The sequence below is a fragment of the Typopeltis vanoorti genome, chromosome 10 (genome assembly GCF_054136105.1).
Source record: "Typopeltis vanoorti isolate ZY-2024b chromosome 10, IOZ_Tvanoo_1.0, whole genome shotgun sequence".
NCBI classification, from domain to species: Eukaryota; Metazoa; Arthropoda; class Arachnida; order Uropygi; family Thelyphonidae; genus Typopeltis; species Typopeltis vanoorti.
In genome coordinates, this window is record NC_143558.1 from 120,690,940 (window position 1) to 120,713,129 (window position 22,190).

The 22,190-nt window shown below is 34.7% G+C and overlaps 1 protein-coding gene across 1 annotated transcript in view; it reads left to right on the plus strand.

The window, feature by feature from the left end:
• Positions 1-22,190, plus strand: part of Dhc64C (dynein heavy chain, cytoplasmic) — a 1,087,706-nt gene that overhangs the window by 833,164 nt on the left and 232,352 nt on the right. Inside the window, exons 72-73 of the mRNA XM_090398628.1 lie at positions 4,254-4,341; positions 16,070-16,235. Coding sequence (XP_090254754.1) covers positions 4,254-4,341; positions 16,070-16,235 — 254 coding nt within the window. The remainder of the gene's footprint in view (positions 1-4,253; positions 4,342-16,069; positions 16,236-22,190) is intronic.

A 22,190-nucleotide genomic window follows, 5' to 3' on the forward strand; every position in this document is an offset into this window, starting at 1 on the left:
GGGAATGTGTAACAAAGAATTGTATGTCGGGAATTTGAAAAAAGTGTCTAAAATGTTATGCGAATGCATTTGAAGGATTTGAAAAAGGAGAGGAACTGGGTGTGATTACAGAAAAAATAGTTAAACTTGCAAAAAATCTTAAATTAGAATGTGAAATAGAAGACATAGAGTAGTTGCTAGATTGTGAAATAAAAGAACTTTCAGATGAAGAGTTGATTGAATTGGAAGCACAGAGAGCGTCAGAAGAAAAAGCGAGTGAGGAAGAAGAGGAGCCAGAAAAGAAATTCACTGCAAAGAGTTTATCAGATTTTTTTTTGCAACTGAATAAAGCTCTCGCTAGTTTCAAAGCAATGGACCCTAATGTCGAACGATTCCCAGAGGTTGAACGTATCATTCAAGATGCTGTGCATTGTTATCGTGAGATATACGAAGAAAAAAAAAAGAAACGAACTGTTCAAACAAAGTTCAGCATGTTCCTCATCAAGAGAACATCTCCTACCTCAACCTAAGAACATGACCCTGACGATCCACAACCCAGCACAAGCAAAGATTAAAAATTGATTTTGTAAATTTCATTTGTATTAATTTTTACATTAATTTTAGATTGTATTTTTGTGTTTACAGTACAGTATGTACAGTATTATTTTTCACATTATGTACAATATACATAATCATAAATATAAAAGATTATAAAAATAAATTATAAAGATGATAAAAAGATTAGAACGGTTAAAGAATACTGTTAATAAATATGTGGCCAACATACGACCAGATCGATACACAACCTGTCAGCCAGAACGGAAGTCTGTCGTAAGTCAACGACCAAGTGTATAGGATTTTCCATGTCACCATTCCTGGTCTGTACATTACACATTTGTTGATTCAACACCAACAGATGTCTTTGTTATATGCAATGCAAATAAAATCACTGTTAGACCACCCCCACATGCCCAACTATTTTCTGTCCATGATGGAAGAATATGTACGATAATTGTCTAGCTGCCATAAAACTCTTTGGTTGCGATTCGGAGCTCTCCTACCAGAGATTGTGGTTGACAACCTAGCCCTGACTCCACTAAACATAGCTAACTGTGGTAGTCATACTTGCATGTAGTTTCTCTTTCAGCAAGCTACCAAAATTTTCCATCCCTCCTGTTGTCTACCTTAGTTGTTTAACATATAATTGAATACTCTGATTTGATGGATGGTTCAAAATCTTCGGACCTACTTTGATCTTCCACTATCCTTCGACAGTATATTATATTTGCCATTATAGTCATTTGCCATTAACTACTTGCATGTAGTTTCTCTTTCAGCAAGCTACCAAAATTTTCCATCCCTCCTGTTGTCTACCTTAGTTGTTTAACATATAATTGGAAATTCTGATTTGATGGATGGTTCAAAATCTTCGGACCTACTTTGAACTTCCACTATCTTTCGACAGTATATTATATTTGCACTTTCACTAGTGTACCAGCTTTACATCTGAACTATATGTAATAGAGCTTATACTAAAATATAGCAGATTGCATTGCTACCAAAAGTGCATCAGGCAATAAACAGTCTAGAGCTTCAAAAATATCCAGTGCTTTCTCACATCCAACCTAACTCTTTCAATTATGGAAGTTGCACTTGGTATACGCTTCTGTTGGACTCCTCACCATATTGGAATCATAGGGAAACAAGGCTGCAGCTAGGTCAGCTCATTTCTCCATCCATCATCTGGTGATTATCAGACACAAATTTCCATCCCAGTGGCAGTTATCATGGAATAGAATAATAATAAGCCTTACCAATGCAAGCCTGAAATCAAATTATGACAGTCTAAGTCTGCACAGGAATTTGAACAAAGGAAATGACTTGCTTGGTTTTACATAGGTCATAGTCATCTCACCACTCCTTCCTTCTAAGCAGTAATAACTTATATTTTAATTGACTGTCCTCATTTCATAAATGAGTGCAGTTATTGTTTTAGCCATATTCATAATTTTGCCGAGTCCTGTATGCTTAGACAAATTTTGCCACACCATAAAGATGTTTCTTCTGTTTTAAAATTTTTAAAAACAATTATCTCTTTGTATATTGATCATTTACACTATTTTTATTTATAGTGTTGTTGTATATGTCCTTTTAATACCTTGTTTTTACTTATGTTTTAGAAACATTTTACAGTTTTTAATTGATCCTCTGACAATGAATTTTTATCCATTTTTATGTACTTGTCTTTGTGTATTTTCTTTTGTTTGTGTATGCTCTTCTTTTTTTAGAACTGCATTTATATACATTTTTATGTCTGTTTATTTCATAATTGTGGACTGCAATGATCATTTACTGTTTTAGTATGACCGCACTCTTCTTGCACCATAAAACAGCCAACCTACTGACTTCAGGACACTCAAAGGGAAAAAAACTTGTGTCCAATCAAGTCACTGCAAGTGACAGAGCTGATGCTGTAGCATCAGGTTTGTTTCGTCATGTTACAACATGACTTTATACACATCTGCTTAAAAACTATGCTAGCATGCCCAGTTTCCTGGAACTTTTTGAACAGATTTCGTAGATAGTTCCCCCCCCACACACACACAAACACACCCATAACAGTGTACCTAACCTGAAGACTTCCATATATCCTACCTATATTGGAGTTTTATCCCACAGCCTAATAATGGTAATAATCAAATGTGCTTTCACAAAATTGATACATGTGACACATATCCCTCAAAGGAAAAGTAACATGGCAATTGATCAATGCATGACACTGTATAGTTTTAGGTGCTTCAGTTTCATCAAACTGTAAAGAATTGACTTTACAGTAAAGAGTCCACAATTGGATTTCAAATAAATTTATTTTAATTAACATTTGACAAAATTCTAGTTAATGTGTTAGATAAGTTAATGTGTTGAAGTTTGTGAGTGTGGTGGAGATATTTGGAAGCAAAATAGCATTTCCAGAGACGTACTTAGACATTTTGTTTATTTCTCATAGTTCTGTATGATGTGATATCATGCATCTAATAGAAAAATCATTTTATTTACACTGCTTTCACTTGTAATATAGCCTTCATCATTATGGGTTTACACCCTCTGCAAACATAATAGAAATGTATATCACATTTGTGCAATAGATTAAACCAAGTAATTGCTGCAACTTGAGCATTGAGCCATAATCAAAATTACATTATGATAATAACGTGTATAATGATGTTGAGGAAGATTTGAATGGGGATATTCTATTGTTTGCAGATGATGCAGAGTTCAGACGAACTGTGAGAAGTAGAACTGACATGGCCATACAAGAAGGCCACAAAAGGCCTTAAAATCATCTAAGCATTACAGATATATATTTACAGCTTTGAAAGATTTTTTTTTTTTTTCTTCTTACACTATGTAGGTGAGTTTCATCTTAGGCTCCGTCAACTTGAAAAATCCTTGAATAGGCTGAGTGAATGGGCATGAGAGTGAGGATACTAGTTCAGTGTTGTAAAATGTAAGGTTTTAAAATTTGGAAAACAGAGATGGGATGTAGAATTTACTCTTGGTGAGGATATATCATTGGAGATGAAGGAAATAAGAGATGTTGGGGTGATGGTAGATAATAATCAAAAATTTTGAGGACATATTGCCAAAATTGTGAGGACAACAATCAATTCTGGCAGTGATGCAGAAGACACCGACTTGTAGTCATTGTATAATTCCTTGATTAGGCCACATATGGACTACTATGCACAGATTTGGTGCATAGTAGTCCATATGATTTTCAGAAGGAATGTTGAAAAGGTTCCAGAGGCAATTGACTAAGGTAGTTTCTGATCTCCTGAATGGTGAATATGAAGAAAAGTTGAGAAGATGCAGTTTAGAGTGTCTAGTTGTTAGGAGGAAGAGGAGTGATATGACAGATGTACAAGTTGAAAAGGGGTTGTTATAGGATTGAAATTGAAGTTTTTCAGAATGGGGAGGGGAGAAGGAGAGGTCATCCTTGGAAGCTGTATAGGAAGGCGTGAGAAAGTAGGTTTTTTTGAATGGAGAGTTGTGAATAATAGGAATGAATTGCCTGAGAATGTGGTGTCTGCAGAGAATTTGAACATGGTATGATAAGAATCTGTGTCACAAAGGATCTCCTAGATGAGTCTTTGACTCCATGGGATCTTAGGATAATAATATTTTAAAGAAAATTTAAGCTTTCATCTAAGCATTACAGTTATATATTTATAGCTTTGAAAGATTTTTTTTTTTAATCTTCTTACACTATGTAGGTGAGTTTCATGTTCGGCTCCGTCAACTTGAAAAATCCTTGCTTCAAGCATTGAATGATGCTAAAGGACGCATCCTAGATGATGATAGGTATATAAGTTGTCAGTTTATAATTTTAATATTTTTGAATTATAAATGATAATCATAAACTGATTTCAGTTAAAATGCTTGTATTTTTATATATATTTAGCAATTTTTAATGTAACTCTCTTGTCAACTTTGCAAGTTGAACTTGGGTATGTCATTTGTTTTTTCACAATACATTAATCACAATACAACAATACATCTAAATTCTCCCAAATTCTTTCATTCTATGCCTGAATTTTTTATTTTTAAGTATCCGTTTTAAACTTATTACTGTTGTATAACTGCCAATTAACCACAAGTCTGAGAGTCAAGTGGTTTTCTGCTTAACCGGATACTACTTACTGTGACTTCTACACATTACTTTGAGTTTCATTTTGCAATTCTTTATTTAATATGCATTGTATATTAATGTGCTATGATGCAGTGTATCATAGTTTGTTTTTTCAGATGAGTGAAAAATTACATAAATATATACATTATCTATATATCACATCATAGGTGGAAACAATATGTTAAAGAAGTGGTCCTGGACAAGAAAAAAGCATACCAAAAGATCCTAGCAAATAAGTTGGCATATGGCCCTAAAGAATACAGAGAAAACAAGTAAACTTATCTATTACTAAAAGTAGCTAAACAAAAGTCATGGGAAGACATTGGTAAGAATAAGAAAATAAATATCAGGAAGGTGACAAAATGTTCTGAAGGCTGTTGAAAAAGTTTAGAAATGGAAGAAAGAGTACTGTAAAAGGAATCAAAGATAAAGGTGACATGAAATCTGAAAATAAGGATATCCTAGATCAGTGGTTCCCAACCTTTTTCCATTTGTGTATCCCTTTTAAACCCATTTCTATAAATTGTACCCCTTGTTTTTAAATACTGACACTTTTTGTTCAGTGCCTATCTTAATGTATAATAGTAGAAATGAGGTAATAAGTTTGGGAAGGAAAATTACTACACTAAAAGTACAAACCACAGATTTAATTTTACAATATTCATAACACAGAAATAAGTATAGCTTAATGTTAAATATTGATAATGATGATCAAGTATTTAACAAACTTTTGATTTATTATTATTAATAATGTTTATAGAAAGGGGGATGGTAAATCCCTTTATGTTTTTATAGCCGGGTACGAAACTCAGATCGAAATCCATAGAGTTTCATGCCGAAAAAACTATCGGCGAGCCCAAGTGTAAATGATCACTTGGGTAGTACAACACCAGGGCAACTCCATGCAAAGGTGGAGCTTTGCATGGAGTTGCTAACTTTAATATTCTCTCATAATGTAAAACCCAGCTCCTAAGAGATGTATATATATTGTTTTACATTATGAGAAGAGGTCACTACCCAGACCGGTTTCAACCTTTTTTGAGATTTCATCGGAGCTTGCTCCACCTTTGCATGGAGTTGCCCTGGCGTTGTACTACCCAAGTGATCATTTACACTTGGGCTCGCCGATAGTTTTTTCAGCATGAAACTCTATGGATTTCGATCCGAGTTTCGTACCCGGCTATAAAAACATAAAGGGATTTACCATCCCCCTTTCTATTAACATATTCGCTGGTAAAATAGCCTTTCGGCTTATTAAATTATTAATAATGTTTATTTGTGTTATCTGAAAAGTCTGTAATAATTGGTATAAAGATCACTAGCTGATTGAAACATTGTTGGTGAGATCATTGAGCTTGCTTTGATGCACTTAGTTTCTTGAAATCAGGCTCAAAAGATGCAAGATGCAGTCTTAAATCTGGATTTACATTGAGCTTGTTACGGTACTTATTTTTTATGAAGGTGTAAGAAGAAAAAGCTCTCTCCACTAGCTCAGTATTAGTAAATGGCAAGAGGTATTTGAGTGCCTTCTCACTTCATATTCCTCACTGACATCTACCCAGAAGGTAATAAAATGCTTTCTTTTAAAATCAGAATATAAAGAAGAATCGGTTGAAAGTTCGATTAACTGCTCTTTTTTGTTGATTGATTGATAGTTTAGCTTCTTTGAACAATTTTCATTGAAGGGATCTGCAATCCAATTGTTTTCTTTTCCACGTTGAGGGAAGTACTTATAAAAGGACACTTTGAGACCTTCCAAGTGAATTAAAATATTCTCTTCCATGTTTTAGGATAGGTGCAAGTCATTCTCAGATAAAAAGTTGTGCAGAGTTTCAAAAACCTCAGGCTAAACTCTTTCAATACATGCTTCCAAAAGTCCAGTTTTTTAATCATTGACTCAATTTTGTCAGTTACTTTGAATATAGTGATTGAGCTGTTTTGAAGTACCAAGTTGAGTTTATTTCTAGAAAAATATCTGATAAATATGCAAGACTTTGAAGCCAGTCACTGTCATGAAACTTTGGAAAAAGACGAAAACGATGGTCTTCAAAAAAAACCTTGACTTCATGTCTAAGTTCAAACAGCCGTATAAGTACTTTACCACAAGATAGCCACCTTACCTTCGTATGCAAAAATAACGTGCTGTGAAGGCTGTTCATTTTGTCACACAGCTCTTTAAACAATCTGGAGTTTTGTGGTTGTGACTTAATAAAATTTACAACTTTTACATCCTCATCAAGAACGTCTTTCAGTTCACTAGGAAGAGGCTTGGATGCAAGAGTTTGTCTATGAATACAGCAGTGACTCCATGGTACATGAGGAACTACTTCTTTAACTTGGCCACATAGGCCTATAAAACACCTGACATATGAAGGTGTAAGAAGAAAAAGCTCTCTCTCCACTATGCACTAACTTGGCTCCATCAGTGCATACACCACAACAATTCGACCAACTAATGTCCTTTTCAATGAAATAACCATTGATCACATTAAAAATATCTTCGCCTGTGGTGCACACTGTCAATGGGTAACAAAGCAACAGGTTTTCCTCAATTTCATTTTCTGTCAAGTACCTCGCAATGACGAGCAAAATAGATAAATCGACAACATCTACACTTTCATCGACCTGGACGGAAAAGATTTACTTAAAGGATCTGATCAATTTTTTTAATGGTAGTTTTGTTGTATCCATTACATATCGAATGGCTTTTAATTTTATTCAGTTCATCTAACAAAAGAGGATCATAAGAGCAGATTGTATGAGCTCTGTGTACAAGACTCGTGATAAAAATCCATTTTTTGTGATAAATAATGGTGGAAGGATAAGTGAATGTATCTGCCAGAAAGGTTGGCCTCCAATAAACTGAAAATTTAACATGATAGATTCCAAAAATAATATAGTCTTAATAGGCTTCTTCAATTCTAATCAAAGCAGAATGGCCAGTCTGTCTAAAAACTGGTACAAATGTACCAGTTTTTCTAATCATCTGTGCAACAACAGGTGAAAAGCCAATAGGGAAAATGTCACCCTTCTTCATTCAAAAGGTCTAGAACGACTGGTGGGATCTCCCAAAATATTTAAGTAACTACTTTCTGGCAATGTCCTCGTAGAAAATGTCAACAACATTCCCAGAAACTACTCAGAGCTGCATTAGTGGGTGGAATACCAATAACAGTCAAATCGTGTAAAAACAATTCCTATAGAGGAGTGATCTCAGAATGTGATCTTGTAGATGTTCCTGATGAGCTATTTTCAGCTGAAAGATCAGCGGGTTATAAGTATGAGACATATTCGGATCCATAATGATGGCCACCTGGTTCCAGCAAGAAACATCATCCTTACATGTGATACTCCCGAGCCTCCAACATCTGTTAAAGCAAGATATCTCAATTGTCCTGTTTGACTTTACATTCCTAATCCACTAAGATGCTTTAAATGTCAAAAATACAGATATGCCCAAACTTTCTGTCATGGCTCTGCCACCTGTGCATGATGTGGTAGTAAAGAGCATGACAACCAATCTTGCTCTACCAAGAAAGCTAAATGTGTAAACTGTCAGGAAGATCATCCAGACAAAACATATCAGGTTGCAAAAATAAAGTTAGCCAACACCACACCATCTCTGAGATCCTCTGAGAAGAGAACAGTTAAGAAAATGTCAAATAGCAACTCAAACTCGCATGTCTATTCCACCATTTGATAATTTCACTAAAACTGAACTATATGATCATGACTGTTTCTCTGTTCAGCACATCAGTTGCACTATGTACAATCCCACTCTGAAAATGATTCCATTCGAGGAGAATCCACTTGTGAAAAAAAATTATGGCAAGGTTATCACCTAAAGACAAACCATCAGACCCTTATACAGAAAAATTGGATGCTTCAGTATTCACTGAAAGTAGCTTAAAATTACTCAGTAATCCTGAGACATTCAAAGATGTATTGGATGTTTATCCAGAGGAAGAGATAGACACTGGTCGGCTATACTTCCCCAAATCTAATGAGAAATATAAACCTGATAAGGGAAAGTCATGAATCTTCTAAAACCAGACAAGTCTATGAAACCTAAACAATAGGTAAATTTTTACATTGAAACTGTAATCGGTTTTGTCAGAATATTGATATCAAGCACTTTCCGCAGAAATATATACCATTTTTTATTGACATATTTATTTTAAAATTCATTGAGGATCTTACCTTCAGGAGTATCAGTCTTGTACACAAGGACAGAGGTGGAGATGGCCCTACATATGGTAGAGTGGCCATTCTCGTGGACATTCATACTCATTTCCATCATATTCAGCTTAATACTGCTCTGAAGCATTAGTGATTCGTCAGGTTTCTAATCACAGTATGCCCAGTATATTTACCACCTGGTTCTGAATTAAATGAAACACTAAAAACAACTAAATGGAACAGAACTTAATAATCTCATAATTCAACTGAATCAGCTCATACCCCTAAGGGGTGACTTTAATGGACATAACACTGTGGGGTTACGCCAACACAAATAGACAGGGTTGTATCATTGAATGAATGCTCAACAACTATGACCTTTCGCTTATTAATAATGGTGTAAATACTTTCTTACAATTTGTCCCCCCACCACCACCACCACCATTTTTCCACTGCTCACATAGGATGTTGATGAAAACATATATGGAAGTGATAATTTCAGCACTGTCTTTATAGGAGTCATGTTCTCCTATGTGAATGCAAATATGGAAAATGGACCAGGTTGACTGAATACATTTTGTCCTCTTGCAGAATTTAATACTGAAGCAGTGAAGTATGTTACAGATTGTGTTGTCCACAGCCAATTTCATCAATTCCAAAAACATCATCTTGATTTTTACTCCATCCAAAGCATTAGTGGAACTGGGAGTGTGAGGCAGCCAAAAAAGATCAAGATAGAACATGGGATATATTTTGTAGCTATCCTACCACAACAAACTTAATAGCATTTAAATGTGCTCAAGCCAAAGCACATTAAATGAGATGCCAGAATCAAAAACAATCATAAAATAAATTTGCATCATCAACCAGTGCTAAAAACTGTCTGGGATAAAATCCAGAAGATGAATGGTAGATACAGAACATACCATTTGTCTACCTTGTAACATAATGGATGTATTGTTGCTGATCCCAGAGCTATTACAGACACTTATTTTTGAAAAAACTTTGTCAGGATCTCACCAACTTTTTCTTATACCCCTGATTTACTAATTTTGAATGGATATCAAGAGAAGCGGTGGCTAAGTTTTTCTATCAAATTGATTGAGCCATACAATTGTCCATTTGTTAATGAGAAACTAAAAAGAACACTTCGCCTCTCTCTCTCTCACTTTTTTTTTTTTTTTTGTAGTTGGCTCTGATTACATCCATTATGAGATAAAATACCTCCTATCTTCTTTTGGGGATCTCTTTCTCTTACTGTACAGCAGAATATTTATAGAGAAAGAGTTTACCAAATTCTTAGCATAAATTGATTTTCATTGCTTTCATTTTTTTTCATTTTTCAGTCTTGAAAAAAATGGTAAACGTAAGGCTTCTCTGGTACTTGGAAAGTAATAAACTTTCCAACACAGTATGGCTCGTGAACATCAGTCAACCTTGAACCATTTGGTCCATTTAGAAACACGTATAGAAGACTCTTTCCTGAAATGAGAACATGATATTAAAGATCTCTTTAATCTTAGACTGAGGAGGTATTTCCTGTTTTGATTAAGAACTTGCTATCCAGCCATGTGTTCCAAGTCAGAATGGGAATGGTATTAACCTCAGCCATATCATGAAGAAATGGGGTTTTCTCAAGGCCCTTTCTTAAGTGTGACCATTTTAGCTATTCAAGTGAATTCAGTTACTGAGCAGCTTGTTATCAGAGTAGGCAATTGCCTTTTTGTTGATGACTTCACAATTTACTAACACTCCTGCAATATGAGGGGTCATTGAAAGACAATTTCAAGTAATCCATCATATCTCATCATGGGTTTAAGTTATATGCTGAAGAAACATTCTGTGTACACGTCTGCCGGAAACACACTCTCCACCCTGATCCTCATTTACGAATGATACAAACTATTATCCCCCTAATTCCATTGGCAAATTTTATGGGACTCATCTTTGATAGAAAGCTAACTTTCTTCACACAATCATCATCTTCCACTTATATGCAAAAAAGAATTGAATATCCTCCATGCTCTATCCTCTGTTGGATGGGATGCTAATCGATTTTCTGTGCTTCACGTTTATTGTGCATTTGTATGTTCAAAGATTGATTATGGGTACCAACGTTGCCTTGATTATGAATTAGGTCCAAACCTGATCTATACTCAGGGTAATTTTATTTTCGCATATCACTGATTTTGTATATCACTGATATATGCATATACCACATTATAGATACCACATTTATTTATAATGTGGTATCCATACCACATTATAGATAAATGTGGTATCTATAATGTATTGTATACTGTATTGTATATGTATTGTATATTATATTGTATACTATAACTGTATTGTATACTGTACAATATACAGTTTTGTACAATATTGTATATTGTACAGTATACAATATAATATATTGTACAGTATACAATATAATATATTGTGTATAATATATTGTATTATATACAATATAATACATAATAGTATTATGCATATCACTGATTCAAAGCCTGGATGTTGAATCAAATGAAACCACCTCTGTCACTTAGATCAAAACGTTTGTCTCTTAATTATGCACCAAAATTAAAGTCCCTTCCAGGGTATCTTACCTGGACTAATTTCTTTTCTCTACTTTGGAAGGTCCTGTATCTCGCACGTCAAACTGCCATCTCTCCTTTTTGTATGCATGTTAAAGAGGCTATGGAAGCTACTGATATGAGTGTTGGCGTGAAAGTTCATTTCTTTGATGTTTAGTGATCTGATTAAAGCTTTCCAATAAAGCTCTGCAAAAATATCCTCTTTTCGGATATACCACAAAGACAACGTGATGACACCCAATACATCAGTACTATAACTATTCCATTTGTCAGCAGCATTTCCAAAAAATTGGCTATCCTTCTAAAACTATGCAATATTAGAGTAGCATTCAAGCCGGTCAGTACTATTCGGAATTTTTAAGATCACCGAAAGACCCTCATCCATTCTACAAGTACTCTGGAGTATATAATATACCTTGCTCCTGTGGTGTTATTTACTTTGGTCAGACCTCTGGAAGCTTCGAAACGAGATAGAAAGAACACATAAGATATGTCAGAAACAACAGACAAGATATTTCAGGCCTTTCTTGCCACTTTGCCTCTACCAACCATCTCATTGAGTTGGATAAGAGTCATATGCCCTATATAGAAGAGAACTACCATTCCAGAACCTTCAGGGAGGCTGCTATGGTCGCCCATTCAACAGGAAATCTAAATAACTAATCAGATAACTAATCCTATCGGAAATTTTGAAAGCTTTAATCAGATCACTAAATATCAAAGTAATGAACTTTCATGCCAATTACATTATGTCTTGTAACATGTAAATCATGTTCCCGAGACACGCACATTTTCTCGCACAATACTAATTTTGTATGAATTAGAACTGTCAGTTAAAACCTAGTGTGTTACCTTTATAGCTTACCAATTGTATTCCCTGAAGATGCCGATAGCAAAAGTCGGTGAAACATGTAGGAAGATAAATTAAAACTCACTTGACAAACATTCAAAAAAAGTGTTATAGTTATTATACAAGTAGTCAAGAAAGAAAATCACTATGAACAGGATCGACGAGATCACTAAACGAAAGGTACGCAATCTTGAAGGTTTAAAATCCAAAAGGGCTAGGTGTTTAAACCATCTGACTTTTTTAAAAAGATGTCGAGACAATAACGTTATCCCAAAATTTTTTCGTCTCAAACAATATTTTAAAACAAAAAAAAGCTAATATTATTTACCAGCGAACTTCATTTACCCTTCTCCGAGAAAGAATTGGCCATACGAGAACCTTGCTCAGCCAATTAGACTCACAATGCTATGACTTGTTCACAGACATCTCTAATAACCTTGACGTAGAAATCTGGCAACTTTTAGATAATATGATTAGCAACAGTTATGCCAAAACCTTTAGTTACAGCAAAAAGATGCAAATTGATAAATTCAACTTGCTGTATGATAATTACATTAACTCTAAACCATCTCTACCAGATAACCAAGTGATAATAAACCTATCTAAACACATTTTAACAAAACCTTAGATCTCAATTCTCAAAAAAGGATTCAATTTTGCCTTAAAACCTACTGCTATTCCTTAAATAGAGTTCATCTACAACTTAGAAAAAGCCATCTCATTGCTACCACACCCAATAGCTAATGACTTACGACTAAAAAGTAACATAATCCTTTCCGCTCCGTCAAGATCTTCTAACACCAACTCTAACCAAATGGAAAGAAGAACACTACTCAAATTAAAGAATAATGAAGACATCATCATACTTAAAGCTGACAAAGGCAACAATACTGTTATCTTAAATACAAAAGATTATGAAGAAAAAATTAAAAATCTATTATCAGACATGTCTGTCTATGACGTTATGTACAGATCCTATGCAAAAAAACCATAATGACACCAATGAACTATTACGTGGAATGACTAACTGGCCTATAGACTTAATAAGAAAGCTAAAATCCATACACCCATTGACTCCAAGGTTGTATGGCGTTCCTAAAATAAATAAAGAAGGTATACCATTACGTCCGATAGTTGATGGAATCTATTCTCCTACTTATTTACCAACTGTCTAAATATCTAGCCAAGATTTTACAACAACACATTCACAACTCAGATACTTATATTAAAAACTCAACATTTTATTGAAAAATTAAAAAACATCCCTATATCTGAAGATGATATACTAGCAAGCCTTGACGTCACATCTCTGTTCACAAACATTCCAGTTGTGGAAGTCATCAACATCTTAGACAACTTGTTCTCAAGAAACATCACTACTTTGTTCAATCATTGTTTAACTTCAAACTATTTCATTTGGCAAAAAACAGTCTACAAACAACTTACTGGATTAGCCATGGGTAGCCCCCTCTCTCCCTCTTGTGCAGACTTATTCGTGGAAGACCTAGAGGATAAAATCTTATCTCAAATTACCCCAAAACCGAAAACTTAGTAGAGATATGTTGATGACATCTTTATCATTTGGAATCATACGAAAGAAGAACTAATGGATTATCTCAACCAAATCAATAGTTTCCATCATACCATCAAATTCACATTAGAAATTGAAAAAGATGAAAAACTTCCATTCCTAGACATCCTAATAAAGAAACAAACCAAAAACAGTATCAACTTGTCTGTATATAGAAAACCTACGAATACTGGACGTTACCTCCATTTCAACTCGTCACATCATATATCCCAGAAACTTAGCATTATCCATATGCTTAAGAAAAGAGCTATACATTACACAACAGACCAAGATGACTTACAAAAAGAATTAACTACAATATCCAGAGAGCTATCCTTAAGAGGATATTGTTGCAGGATATCTGCAACAATATCCTCTTTTCGGATATACCACAAAGACAACGTGATGACATCCAATACATCAGTACTATAACTATTCCATTTGTCAGCAGCATTTCCAAAAAAATTGGCTATCCTTCTAAAACCACACAATATTAGAGTAGCATTCAAGCCGGTCAATATACTCTGGAGTATATAATATACCTTGCTCCTGTGGTGTTAGTTATGTTGGTCAGACCTCTAGAAGCTTCGAAACGAGACAGAAAGAACACATAGGATATGTCAGAAACAACAGACAAGATATTTCAGGCCTTTCTTGCCACTTTGCCTCTACCAACCATCTCATTGAGTTGGATAAGAGTCATATGCCCTATATAGAAGAGAACTACCATTCCAGAACCTTCAAGGAGGCTGCTATGGTCACCCGTTCAACGGGAAACCTAAATAAGAATCAAGGTCTAATCCTATCGGAAATTTTGAGAGCTTTAATTAGATCACTAAACATCAAAGAAATGAACTTTCATGCCAATTACATTATGTCTCATAACAAATAAATCATGTTCCCGAGACACGCGCATTGTCTTGTTACAATACTAATTTTGTATGAATTAGAACTGTCACTTAAAACCTAGTGTGTTACCTTCATATCGCTTACCAATTATATTCCCTGAAGATGCCGATAGCAAAAATTGGTGAAACATGTAGGACGATAAATTAAAACTCACTTGACTAACATTCAAAAAAAGTGTTATAGTTATTATAAAATATATCTCTTGTTACTCTATTTATATATTTATTTGTCTATTAACACCCTGTGTAACCTGTGTCCTAGCACAGTATGACCTTTGCTGTCCATGCACCATAAAACCTGAAATCAATCACTGACTCAAAACCAAGTTTCCATCATTGTTACAGCCTACCTCGGGAAGGCAGGTTGACTTGACTGTGTGAGGCTGTATGTTGTGAATAGACCTTTGAATAGACCAGTGTTCTTCTTGACAGGGTTATTAAAAAAAACTGTATGTTCCTTTAAAGATAAAGTAGTTCATATGTAAAATTGTCCAGAGAATTAGTGAAGCACTGCAAAAAAGGGAATGTGGGGAAAGGGAGCAGAATGGTACCATTTTCAAATTTGCAATTGTTCTGCATGCTGCCAGCATTGTGACAAGATATATATGCATCTTGTCACAATATATGTGACAAGATAATACTTAATTCAGTATTATTAACCACGTTCATGCACTATCACATACATGTGCTGGAAACACATAACCAATAGGGTGTGATCAATGGGTAAAGGGGTTAAATCTGATTTATGTAAAATTCAAGTTGCATAAAGTTTGTGGAACATAACTCTTAAGTAAGTTGGGGACTGTCTATGTTTAGGTTGTAGATGTCTTTTGTTGTTCACTTCTCTCTTTACTGGATGCTGAAGTAGCTTGAAGAAGAATGAGTTTGGTCTGTAGGCAGTATCCCTGGGTTATATGGCACTTAACCCATCCACGACACTAAATGTGATAGGCTTCCACCCTTTATTTGGATTGATGCATATCTTAAAGGTAGATAATCTCTTAAACATATTTGCTGAGTTTTGGGTTCTTCTTTTCTGCATAGAAAAAGGCCATTTTAGACAGAAATTCACTGGATATTGATTTAGTAATACATAAGATCCACTCATCTCAGTACACTCACTCGAGTGTGTGTGTGCTATAAGTAAAATGTTTTGTTACATTGCATGTAAATTAACAAATGTGATGAACTAGAACCATATGTTGAATTACAACCTTCCCTTTTTTTTAAACTGCTGTTTATCACTTAGTAATTTAGGAGAACATTTTCAGTATTATTAACCATTAGTAATTAATTTTTTAGTGTAATAAGCACACTTGAAAAACTTAAAAATGAAGCTTCAGAGATATCTCGAAAAGTGGAGGAAACAGATAAAGTGATGGCAGAAGTAGAAATGGTATCTCAGCAGTATCTTCCCCTCTCTCAGGCTTGCAGTAGTATATATTTTACATTAGAAGGGCTACATCAGGTGAGCTTCTTTGCTCTTAAGTACTATTTTGTGTATTTTCTTGTCTAATATATTTAAATTATGAAAAAAATGTTTTGTTACATTGCATGTAAATGGACAAATGTGATGAACTAGAACCATATGTTGAATTATAACCTTCCCTTTTTATTATTATTGTAAAAACTCTCCCAGGAAGTTCAACAGCTCATTAAGAGAGCATTCTTTCTATGTTGTTCAATGTCAACTACCCACATTTCGCTTCCCAAACACATTCACTGAAGATCCACTTGTAACATAGCTTTTGACATTTCATGAGATCCTGAACCTGGTCCTTACTCACTTTCCAGGAAGGAAACCAAGTTCTCCCTGATCCATCTTCATATGCACATTTCTATAGGTCAAATAGAATCATGGTTTTTGATTGCTTCTCTGTGGAACCCAAATGTCATATCTGTGAGCAGTAGTCCAGATATGGCCTTACTCTGTAGGGAAAATAACTTGATTATTTTCCCTTGCTGACATGCAGCAAATATTAGAATAACTTCTCATTTTATTAGATATTTATTACTATTTTATTAGATTTCATAGTGTTAGATTATGCCCTTTAAGTTTTGTATGTATGCTTGCACACACTTTGCCAGCATACATACAAAAAGCAAACTGAAATATATAAAAACCTACAAAGATTTTAGATTGGACTGGTGGCAACACTCCATTCTCATGGACTGATTATTAGATAAATATCATAGATTTTAGTTAGTGAATTTCAACTATTGATAAGATCTGTTTGTGAACATTTGCATTGGAAATCAATTTTACCATTTTTGTATACAACAGCAGTAAATAATTAGTATGGTTATTATTAATAATTTTATTATTATTTCGTTTTTTGATTTTATTTGTGAAAAAAAAATGGTAAATATCAGCCAGCAATTATCGCAAGTAATAAAAAACATCAGATGTAACATTTTTTCAAGATTATTGGATCAAGTTATATGCTTATAAAATGCAAAAACAAAGAATATTGGGGAATTAAAAATATCACACTTCATCAGTAAAGGTAGTTCGGAACTAATCATAAATTGTTATTTTCCAAAGCAATAGATGAAAGATTAAAAAATTATTAAACTAGAATTTAAAAACAGGAATGCACAAGCAGATTTACTTAAAAAAATTGTTCACACAGTAAATCATATTACTATTGCAAGTTATGAAACATCATAGATGGTAAACATGGCAAGTTATTTAGCAGTAGAAAATTGTAGAATAATGTTTGCAAGTATTCCCTGTTCTGTTTAAAGAATAACAATAAAAAATAAAATAATAAACAGGATTCAAAGTTTACAATTAAGCCAAAAATAATGTAAGAAATAGAAATGTTAAAAATATGTTCAGGTATAGGTGAATGATTAAAAATGATTTAACAAAAGGAATATGTGTATCGATGAAAGCATAGACTTCAATTCTGCTAGCTGTTTTTGTCAGATTACAGAATGCTCTATGAGGAAAGAATTATTAAAATTAGAAAATTTAGAAGAAACAACAATATATGATATATGCCTCCTTTTTCTCTGCAAGGAGAAGTGATGGTGTTATCCCTTTTTTTTTTTTTTTTAATTCCTATAATCCTTGTTCTAATGCTCCTGGGAATTTTTTATTCTCTAATCTTCTAGATTACCATCACTGAGATCCAGCACCATGTTTTTCATATGATACAACTACTGGACATCCAGAATGGGGGATACTGAGGGTACACGTGCACTTCTTTGACTTCTCCTTGATAGTCTAGCCAGAATCAGTCTGCTAGTGAGCTTGCCTGTAGGTTCAAAGGTGTTGGTGTAAGTTTCTTTCCCCATGGTCTGGGGAGAGGATACATGGCTTAAGGTAGTATCTGCAGCATTCCACTTCTGAACTCAGTCATTGTGAGTGAGCTGCTGTTATTAATTCTCCTTTTCAGTATGAGTAAGTCATCCTTAGGTATATCAGGCCCTCAACAAGCCCCAGCCACGTTTCAACATCAATTAAGAAAGCAGAAAACATTTGAGACAATTATAAATATCCTATATATTTCCTCATAGAATGTTCACTTGTTTAATGTACATTCAGGACACTACCAATCATGGTAGTGCCCTCCACACCAAACTTTGGAGTAATATCAGAAGGGGATTTTCTTAGTATTTCTGACAAATAGATTTGCTCCAAAAAAAAAAAAAAAAAAAAAAGTAGCGTTACCTATATGAAAAATTTTCATATGTAGGAATGGTGATCTGGTACTAACCAGGACTATCATCTTTATATTTAAGATGTAAAACCTCTAACATCAGTGTAAGCAGAGTGTCATGATTGCCCTGTCACTCTACCAAAAATTAATTGTGCTGCTTTAAATGCCAGAAATACAGTCATGCTGGACTATCCTTCATTGCATGCCATTTATTACCATTGCAATAAAGTGCATGAAAACATGCAAAACATCCAAATGTACTAACTATGAATGAAAACACCTGTCATACTCCAGAGCATGCCAAAAGTAGAAGGAAGAGAATGCGATTCAAAAAATGAAGGCCAAGCAAAACATTAGGAGATGACCAGAAAGTATACCAGAACAAGATCAAATCTAGTGGAAAAAACACCACTATGTTGAGAAGGTGAGGGGGGGGGTTAACACACGACTCTCCCACTGGTGAATCAAAAAAAAAAAAAAAAAAAACAGCACTCATCCTGAGAACTTGCCAGAGAAAAAAATCTGGCTTCATGAGAATACTCTAGTAAGAAAAATGTGTAAACTGTACATCTTAAAGTTGAGTTAAACCCTCAAAATTCTTGATTCATTTATTAGTGAAGTATCCATCTTGTCTACTGAGAAGAAAAATACCTCTGCTTAAAGAAGCATATAAAACTTAAAATACTGTATCCTGGACAGAGTTGAATTTAACAGACTCAGACATGTTTCCTTCAAAGAATGAGATGAACATTGGCTGCCTGCAATTCTACAAAAAAAAAAAAAAAAGGAAACAGTTGTATATATGAAACATTAATTAATAATTAACAATGGAATTGCCATAGATACTAACAAAATAGTGATGGTAGGACCCTTTTGCAGAAACACAAGTGTTTTTTTATTTTTTATTTTTTTTACCTGCAATAGATGTATTTGAATCTGCTGAGGATCATCCTTTCAACATATCAGTCATTCATAAGGACAGGATAGGAGATTGACCTGCTCATGGAGTAGTCAAGTTCCTCATGAAGTAAACAAGTTCCACTCAGTACTAACTCAGAGGCAGTTGCCATTCACCTCTCAATACTCTTATATATGTGTCTGTCCACCACCTAGTGCAGACATCTTCCAGGATAACCTATGATCTCATGTTGTATCTGCTATCCCCTGTAATACACTTAATGGAATATAAATGAACACAGTACTCTGGGCACAAACTAATATCAGAAGCATTTTTGAGCATACTCAAAAATACTTCTGATGTTAATGCTTTCCTAAACACTGAAGTGACACTTTTTTCCACTTGTCTAACTGAATATTGACCTAAAATTAAGTTATCTTCCCACTCTCTTACATAGGCAGACATGCACTCCATTATACATGATGAAAAATAGATCAAGTTGACAGTTTTCTCATTCTTATTGGAATTTGATTCTGCAACAGTCATCTCCTCTCTTATGAAGCATGTTATGGAGTGTGTAATACTTTTTGCAACAACTGCATCTCATGACATTTAGTCAGATTTTCCTTTCTCCAAATCCTGATGGAATTCAGAATGTATAGCAGCCAGCAGAGCCCAAAACAAAGCATATTTCCTGCACATACCTCAACACATGAAATTTAATTGCTTTCAAATGTGCTTATGCCTGAGCATGATACACCAGCCACCAGAACCGAAAGCACTCTTGGATTCAGTTTACATTTTATATCCCCAGATTAACCAACACCAGAAAGGTCTGGGAACAAATTAAGAAAATGAAGAGCAAAAATGCATTCCTGCTTTCTGTCCTGGAGCAGAATGGATTCAGAGTTGCTTACCCAAAAGAAATTGCAAATAATGCTTTCACCTGATCCTGCAGTGAGTATTATCAGCAATTACTGAAAACTCATTGTAGGACCATGTGGCCTCCATTATAAGACAGTTAACATCTGTCATTTTTCTTGGATCAGTAGCTCTATCTTATTTAACACATTCGCTGCCAACTACGAGTATACTCGTAGTTGGTAAACCAGCCACACAAGCCAGCTACGAGTATACTCGTATGATGCTTACCGCCGGTAACGAGATTACTGTACTGACCTTGAAGAAGTGAAAATGCTTGGCTTCTGGAGCCAGCATCAAAACTGTGTATTCTCATAGATGGTATATGCTCTGCACAAGCCAACTACGAGTGTACTCGTATGACCCTTACCGCCGGCAACGAGATTACCGTACTCACCTTGAAGAAGTGAAATTGCTCGGCGTACGGGAACAGACTATGCCGAAGTAGCATGGCAGTGAACGTGTTAATAGAATGCATTATGATCACAAATTCCTGGTGAAGGGCAGTTATTATTGCCTTTTCAAAACCTGATGAAGATCCAAGAACTCCAAGTTATGGTCCCAGTACATCTGATGCAGTCTGCCACAATGTTTTTACCCCATATTCAGATATGCCTTTAATATATGCCTCAGAATGTGTGACAAAAATTATGAAAAAATATCAACTCTTTGCTACCTATAAACCCATCGTCAAATTAATAACTTGCTACCTTCAAAGGACAAACTCTCACAACTAATAATACCTGGCATTTACAAACTACCGTGTTCATGCAATTTTGTTTTACTATGGACAAACAGGAAGATCTGTAGATAAATGTATCTCTGAACATCAAGACCACATCCATCTTATCAGAGACATCGCAAATCTGGCCTAGCACAGCATGTAATTGAAAACACAAACATAGGATCCATTGACAAAATGCTAAAACTGCTACATAGATCTCTGTGTGTGTGTGTGTGTGTGTGTGTGTGTGTGCGTGTGTGTGAATGTTTATACAAAGAAAGTGCTGAAGCCCTATTTCATAGACATAATCTCAATCGGAACGACTGCTTCACTGTACGAAAAGTTTGGGAAATTGTTATCCTCAATTCTATTAAATAAATGTTATCTCTTATATATATATATAATTACTTTTAATTTCAGCCTAATAGTTATGAACATGCACCTGTATACCTAGAAGGATTCAAATTTAAGCATGCACTCTACTGTTTTCTTATTCAATTCCTTATTGTTGTTTGCTGTTTGAACTGATGATGCCTTACGATATGTGAGGAGAAATATTTACATAATAAATTAATTTACTGTAGCCTACATGTTATTCTTTAGTTATGGATACTCCACGGGTTTAATTATACAAGAAAGAAACAATTCTGGATCCAATTTACATCGTTAACGCAAGGCTTCTCTGGTACTTAGAAAGCAACTTCTTTCCACCATGCAGTGAGACTTTTGTACACACCGGTCAACCTTTGACTATTTGATCTGTTTAAAAACACTTATACACTTATAAGAGATGCTTTACTGAACTGGAAATGTGGTTTTAGTGTTCTTTGACATGGAAGACATGGAAAAAAACCTATGACACAGAGATCAGCATAATAAAGAATCTTGGTCTGAAGAGATACTTCACTGTTGTTTTTTTTTTTAAGAACTTTCTATCTACCCATGTGTTCCAAATCCAACTAGGTACCATGTTATTTTGACCATATCATTAAGAAGAGGGGGGGGGGGGTTCCCTCAAGGCTCTGTCTTAAGTGTGACCTTCTTCAATATTAAAGCAAGCTCAATTATTGAATAGCTTCCTCCCATAGCAGGCAATTTTCTTTGTCAATATCATAATTTTCTGCCACTCCTGCTATATGTGGATCATTGAAGGACAACATCAACAAGCAATTGATCATATCTCTTCATGGACTCTTTGTCATGGTTTCGAGT